The sequence below is a fragment of the Lactuca sativa genome, chromosome 5 (assembly GCF_002870075.4).
Source record: "Lactuca sativa cultivar Salinas chromosome 5, Lsat_Salinas_v11, whole genome shotgun sequence".
Lineage (NCBI taxonomy): Eukaryota > Viridiplantae > Streptophyta > Magnoliopsida > Asterales > Asteraceae > Lactuca > Lactuca sativa.
The window spans coordinates 204370054-204377245 of NC_056627.2; the positions used below are offsets into that span (position 1 = coordinate 204370054).

The 7192-nt window shown below is 37.6% G+C and overlaps 1 protein-coding gene across 1 annotated transcript; it reads left to right on the forward strand.

Annotated features, from left to right (window-relative positions):
* The first annotated feature begins 3563 nt into the window (after window positions 1–3563).
* LOC111889484 (pentatricopeptide repeat-containing protein At5g02860) lies at window positions 3564–6409 on the forward strand. The gene is made up of 2 exons (XM_023885630.2): window positions 3564–6176; window positions 6248–6409. The coding sequence occupies exon 1, from the start codon at window positions 3692–3694 to the stop codon at window positions 6131–6133; it is 2442 nt and encodes an 813-aa protein (XP_023741398.1). The 5' UTR covers window positions 3564–3691; the 3' UTR covers window positions 6134–6176; window positions 6248–6409.
* Window positions 6410–7192: the final 783 nt, after the last annotated feature.

Genomic DNA, 7192 nt, shown 5'->3' on the forward strand with positions numbered 1-7192 from the left:
CTTGGGGCATCACAGCGTGGCAGATGTTTTAGTGAAAACCCTAATTTCAGGCTTTGGACCCTATATAAAGAACATTAAGGCTAGGGTTTCAGTCTCCATCTTCCTCCTAATATCAGAAACCCTAGCCCTAGCCTCAATTGAAGTTGCGATCTCATTCTTGGTGCTTTTTGGTGATTTTTGAAGGAGAAGGAAGCTCTTGATGTGGTGGTTACTTGGAAAGCATCATTTCTTCAGCTAGCATATCTCCTGAACCTTGGTGAGTGTCCAAGATTCAACATTTTTCTTACCATGTTGCTAGATATTTGGATTTTGTCCCCTTTTTCCATGTTTTGATGGATTTAAGTAATGAGATATCATAAAGTTTGCAACTTTATGAATCTCTAGGTCAAATAGTGCATTTAGTGTCTTGGATCTAAATTATAATCGAGTTTTGATGTCATGCATGGGGTCTTGGTCATTAAACCCTATTTTTAACCTAAAACGGAAAAGGCATGCATTGGACATGCAAGTCCATAAAGCCACGACTTTTAAGGTCCCTTAGAATTATGAAATTCTTCTGGAAACTTTCGAAGTGCAAATCTAAGGATTGGGTGCTTAATATGAGTCTTGATGAATTAAGTTAACGTTAGAGGTTATGGTTAGGGCTTTGGTTTATTGATGGGTTTGAGGGATAAAGTTGGAAACTTTGCTCATCATGACCTTAGGAAGGACCAAGTCTGAGCATTGGAGCTCTTGTAGTTGAAGGAAATTAATTAATGGTTTAAGTTGCCAGACTCATCACCACGACGCGGTTAAAGTTATCACGACGTGGTGACGTGGTCAAGACCCTCCTAATTTTTCCGTTTGTGGCCATTCCATGGACAAGGAAGCCACGATGTGGCGACTAGCTAGGTTGACTTTGAGTTTGACTTTTGACCATTGACTTTGACAAAGTTTGACCTAAGGGTATTTTGATCTGTGGATTAAGATTTGTTCACTGTTGTTGTAAATGTGATTGGTAGAGTTCGTATTCAAAGTAGCATGTTGATCATCTATCCTTTCAGACTAAGAGGTGAGTTTTCCTCACTGTACTGTGGGTCGAATACACCAATGTCGACCCATTGAATCATGCATCCTGGTTTAAAAGACGTTGCTATGTTATATTGATCTATTAGAGTCGAGTCCTAGTATATAGGATGTTGTTATGCGATAGTGATCTGTAGATTTTCCTGTGAGTCTGTTGACTGAATATATGATTATCCTTTTACTGGATATATGTTATCTGTTATGTATATGTCGACATAGTATGATTGGTTTGAGGCGATGCTGCATTGCGCGGAAGCCAACAAACCTGGGAGCAAGCCAAACATAAGTTGTGGGATCGAGAGTAAGCCAAACATGATTTGTGGACCGAGAGGCAAGCCTTAATTATGTTGTGGGCTCGGGAGTAAGCCAAACATGATTTGTGGGCCTGAAGGCAAACTAGATTCATGTTGCAGACTCCGAGGTAATCTAGTCTGTTAGCTGTGGAACCAATATGCATGTTGTTATATGTTTGTGTGGTGCTACCTTGGGGGAACTCACTAATTTTTGACTTATAGTTTTAGTTTTATGTTTTAGGTACTTCAGATGATCATGGGAAAACAAATATGTGATCGTGCACATCCTCTTGATTTTGATAATAGTTATTTGGGACACTTTGATATATGATTTCTACTTTTGAGAACAATGTTTGGTAAACGAATATGGTTTTGATTTGGCTTGAAAAATGAAAATTTACCTTGACAATTGAAACGCTACACCTTTATATATTTATTATTGATGATAAAACATTTAGATTTAAAATTATAAAATAAAAAATTTAGGATAAAACAACCAATTCAATTTCAACGAAAACCAAATCCACAATTAACTATACAAAATAACCATATCTCTAATTTCAAAAAAAAAAAAAAATCTAAAAAAACCAAAAACCACAAGAACTATCTTTACAATTTTATCTTTTTTCTTTGACAAAATTGCAAAAATGGTCCTTGTTGTATGTATTTTTTTTGGGATTTTAGTCCAAACAACGACTTTTTTGGATTGATGGTCCTTTTGACCTAGTTTCGTTACGTTTTTGGTCCCTCAGTAAACTGAAAATACTATTATGCCCTTATGATATATTTTTTTTATGCTTTTTCTATTTAATTTAAATGAAAATTAAAATAATTAACTAATTTGGGGCCCACATCTCTCTCTCTCTCTCTCTCTCTCTCTCTCTCTCTCTCTCTCTCTCTCTCTCTCTCTCTCTCTCTCTCTCTCCTGTGTAAACCCACCGCCGATCCAAACCTCGTTCATAATCCATTTAAACGTCAAATTCCAACATCATAGATTCCAATTGTTTCTTGCAAACAGTCGATTTCTCCGATTCCTCCATTCTCAACAATTGATTCTCAATTTTTCCTGCAACTTAGATTAACCCACAAACTTATAGATCTTCACCAACTTTCACTATGAACACACACACACACAAGATCAAGGTATATATCCGACATCGATTCAGCAGCAGAGTGCGGGTCCATTGATAATGGGCTGAGGTCCACTGATTTCCGCCAGATGTTGAGAAGACTCAGTTTAGTGGCTATCAAAATCAATGCTGCAAAGAAACATTAGCTATGTTAGGGGAGACAATAAACAACAATCAATTCGACTGCTTAGGGTTTTACCCATGATATCACCTTCAACCCATAAACATCGTCTACATACAGGTTATACACAAACACCCATTCGACTAGTAATACACATAAATGAGAGAAAGAGGAATCGTAAGAGAAGGAAAAAAAAGGGTGAGCCGATAATGGGGAAGAAATCGAGAGGGGCTGTTGTAGGGAGCTGCTCCGGTGGCCGGTAAAGGGGAAGAAATCGATGTGTGAGATACGAGGGATGCCAAATTTACCAGGTTGGATTACGAAGATGAAAGATTGCTCTGATTCTTCCAAAGCTTTCGCTAGTTCGTTGTACTCTTCAATTGCAGGTCCAACTTCAGTCCCATAGATTATAGATCCTTCTGGTTTGATTCCAACCACTAGATAACCTCGTCTTCTCTTCTGTGTAACTGAATTTGTGGTTAGACGAGCTACCACCATCGTATTCCTGCAATATTAGATTACATAGATTTTTGTTTTGGTGAGTTTAGAAAAAAAATAGATCAGACCCTATCTCTCCATCTCCGAGCCCTTTCCTGTCCATCGTCTTTTACACCATCACCATTCCCACCATCATGCCGCTCCAGAACCATTGTAGCTTCCACCATCAAAGGGGGGAATGGGTGATTTTTTTTAGTCTTTGTACAAGCTGATTTAAGGTGAAATCGGACATAGAAATTGACCAAATTAGAAATAGAAATCGACCAAATCTGATTTAAGGTGAAATGGGTCTCTCATCGTTAATCAGTTGGCAAACCAAATCCGATTTCATGTGTTGTGCGTGAGTTATAAACCAGAAAAAGAAGAAAGAAAAGAAATAAAAAAAAAGTTTTCTTTTAATAAGATTTATTAAAAAAAAAAAACCTTTTTTTTTTAACTAAATTTCCGACTCCGGAAAGATATTTTCGGTGTAGATTGCGCCCAAAAACATTTCCTGTTGTGATATTTTCTGTATGCCGTTTGAATAAACCCCATCAAAAACCTGTCATCTTTTCCGGTGTTTTCCTCTGTCAACCTGTTCATCAATGGCTGACAAGCTAGCTCTTCCTCTTCTCCTCCCAAGTCCTCCAATCTCAAAACCATTCTCTCAAGACTTCCATCCCCCAAAACTCCACCACCACAATCCACCGCCTCAGCCATTAACCCCCCTTCTAAAAGACATCCTGCAACCCAATTCCGCAACCACAAAACCCCCTTCTCCGATAATCCCCAGAACAACACGTCGTATCGGCAAACACAACGACCCAAACAAAGGAAAACCCTGGACTTCTCACTTATCTCCACGAGGTCAGCAAATCTTCCAAACCCTAATCGATTCAGGTTCCAATTCTTTCGAATTTAATCAAAATTTGCTTAATTTAGTCGATTTCCACGAACAAAACGAATCAGAACACGCTTCAAAGTCATTATCCTTAGATGTATTGGGTTTAATTCAAGGTTTAATCCATTACAAAAAACTCGATTTAGCTTTAAACGTCTTCGATTGGGTCAAAACCCACTATAAAGACACCGGAAAACCTTTACGTGGCTCCGTCGTCGCTGTAATCATATCCATGCTCGGTAAAGATAATCGGGTTTCAGTAGCATCTTCGTTAATTCGCAGCCTCCAAAAAGACAATTTCACCATCGATGTATACGCCTACACTTCATTAATAACTGCTTACACTAATAATGGAAGATTCCGAGAGGCAATTTCGGTTTTCAAAGAAATGGAAGAAGAAGGAATCCAACCCACTAAAATCACTTACAACGTGATTCTCAACGTTTATGGCAAAATGGGGATGCCATGGAACAAAATCGAATCAATCTTCAATGATATGAAGAATTCCGGGGTTTCTCCAGATTCGTATACTTATAACACTCTCATAAGTTGCTGCAAACGCGGATCTTTACATGAAGAAGCCGAAAAAATCTTCAAAGAAATGAAATCCGCAGGATTTAGTCCCGATTACGTAACTTACAACACATTATTAGATGTATACGCGAAATCTCGCAAACCCAATGAAGCAATGAACGTGTTACACGAGATGGAATTTCACGGGTTTTCCCCAAGCATTGTCACGTATAATTCTTTAATTTCTTGTTACGCAAAAGATGGGTTATTCAAAGAAGCCATGGAATTAAAAGATCAAATGTCCCAAAACGGGATAAAACCTGATGTCTTCACCTACACGACTTTGTTTTCGGGGTTTGAAAAAGCCGGAAAAGACGAATTTGCGAGGGGCGTTTTCGACGAAATGATAAGTTCGGGGTGTAAACCGAATATTTGTACTTTTAACGCACTTATAAAGATGCATGGGAACCGCGGGCGGTTCTCGGACATGATGAAGGTCGTGGAGGACATAAAACACTGCGGTTGTGTTCCTGATATCGTGACATGGAACACGCTTTTAGCGGTTTTTGGACAAAATGGAATGGATCTAGAAGTTTCCGGAGTATTCAAGGAAATGAAACGGGCGGGTTTTATACCCGAAAGGGACACTTTCAATACTTTGATAAGCGCGTATAGTCGATGTGGATCATTGGATCAATCGATTAATGTTTATAAAAGTATGTTAGAAGCTAAAATCACTCCCGATTTGTCCACCTACAACGCGGTGTTAGCCGCCTTGGCTCGTGGCGGGCTTTGGCGGCAGTCGGAGAAGATTCTAGAAGAAATGGAATCCGGGAGGTGTAAACCTAACGAATGTAGTTATAGTTCGTTGCTTCACGCGTATGCAAACGGAAAAGAGATTGAAAAAATGCGGGATCTCGCCGGAAAAGTATATTCCGGCGAGATTGAGCCGCACGCGGTGTTGTTAAAGACTCTTGTTTTGGTGAATAGTAAATCGGATTTGTTGCCGGAAACCGCTAGGGCTTTTGAGGAGATGAAAAACCGAGGGTTTTCGTATGATATAAATACTTTAAACGCGATGGTTTCGATCTACGGGAGGCGGCAGATGGCGGTCGAAGCTAGCGGGATCATGGCGGTGATGGAAGAATCGGGATTTTCGCCGAATTTAACGACGTATAATTCGTTGATGTATATGTATAGTCGATCTTCGGATTTTACAAAATCGGAGGAAATTTTGCGGGATATTTTACGGAAAGGGGTAAAACCGGATGTTATTTCGTATAACACGGTGATTTATGGGTATTGTAGGAATGGGAAAATGAAAGATGCATCGAGGGTATTATCGGAAATGACGAAATCGGGTGTGGTTCCGGATGTTATTACTTATAATACTTTTGTTGCGAGTTATGCTTCGAATGAACGGTTTTTGGAGGCGATTGATGTGATTAAATATATGATTAAAAACGGATGTAAACCGAATGAAAGCACGTATAATTCTGTTATTGATTGGTATTGTAAGTTTCATAGGAGGGATGATGCGGTTTTATTTATTAATAATCTTCGGGAGGTTGATCCGCGTGTCTCTAAAGATGAAATTAGTCGATTGGCGGCACGGGTGGCGGAGATGGGTTGAGGGTTGGTGGTTTATGGTTTTCCGGCGACCGGAGAATTTGAAGGTTTGTATATGATTACTGATAGTAAGTGGAAATTATGTGTTTTAAGCTAATAATCTGTTTGTTAATTTCAGGAAGAAGATGTAAATTTTGATGCGGTTGTATTAAATGATTTGTTTTTTTCCTTATAGATATAGAACTTCTATGTTGTATGAAATTAGGGTAAATGTAAGAAATAGCAACACACTTTTATTTATTTATGTATTATAAAATCCTAGTTTTTTTTTTTGTGGTAAGGGCATTTGTATATTTGATTTTTTTTGCCATTAATGAGAAATCAACCTCAATATAGCATTTAAAATTGTTTTATATGTGGATGAGATGACATTGTTGTAATAGGATAGATTTTTACGAATGTGGTAATAGGAATAGATGAAAATGGAATGCATATGTAAAAGGCCCTTTTGGTACAATCGGAGGAAATTTGGTAATCTTAAATTGATGATAGAAATATTATACCAATTTAGCACACTCATTCCTTCGAGCCTCTTATAATACTAATACTTTATTTTAATCTATATTGAATTTCGTAAAGTAATTTCTGTGTATCGATCTTGTATCAGAATGACAAAGAGGTAAATGTTGATATTTTTCTCAATTTGTATCATAAGCTTTGGTTGGTGTTTCACAATGGTAAATGATCAAATACCAACATGGTCTTTTTAGTGTAAATACTCCAAATTTGTACCAAAAGGGCCTTTGGCCTTCAGTGATGACCTAGATACAGTACTAAATACATTAGTTAAATATGTGTAATAAATAAATATAATAAATATGTGTATTAGTGAAGTGTTAATTATAACATTGTATTCACCAAATAATTACAACATGAGTACTTATAAAGCCTAAATCAGCTAATTGTAAAATTTACGGTTTATATGTCATTTTCTTTATTTGTTTGTCTTGAGTGACAACCATCTTATTACCCAACTAAACCTAAGTTAAACATGGTTTGACACAACTCGGTATAAAGTAAAAAAACAAGGCTAAATTGGTTCACTAATTTTCTTTGTTTATTT

Excerpts from the sequence above, each read along its gene's own strand:
- LOC111889484 (XM_023885630.2), top strand. The coding sequence starts at position 3,692 with ATGGCTGACAAGCTAGCTCTTCCTCTTCTCCTCCCAAGTCCTCCAATC.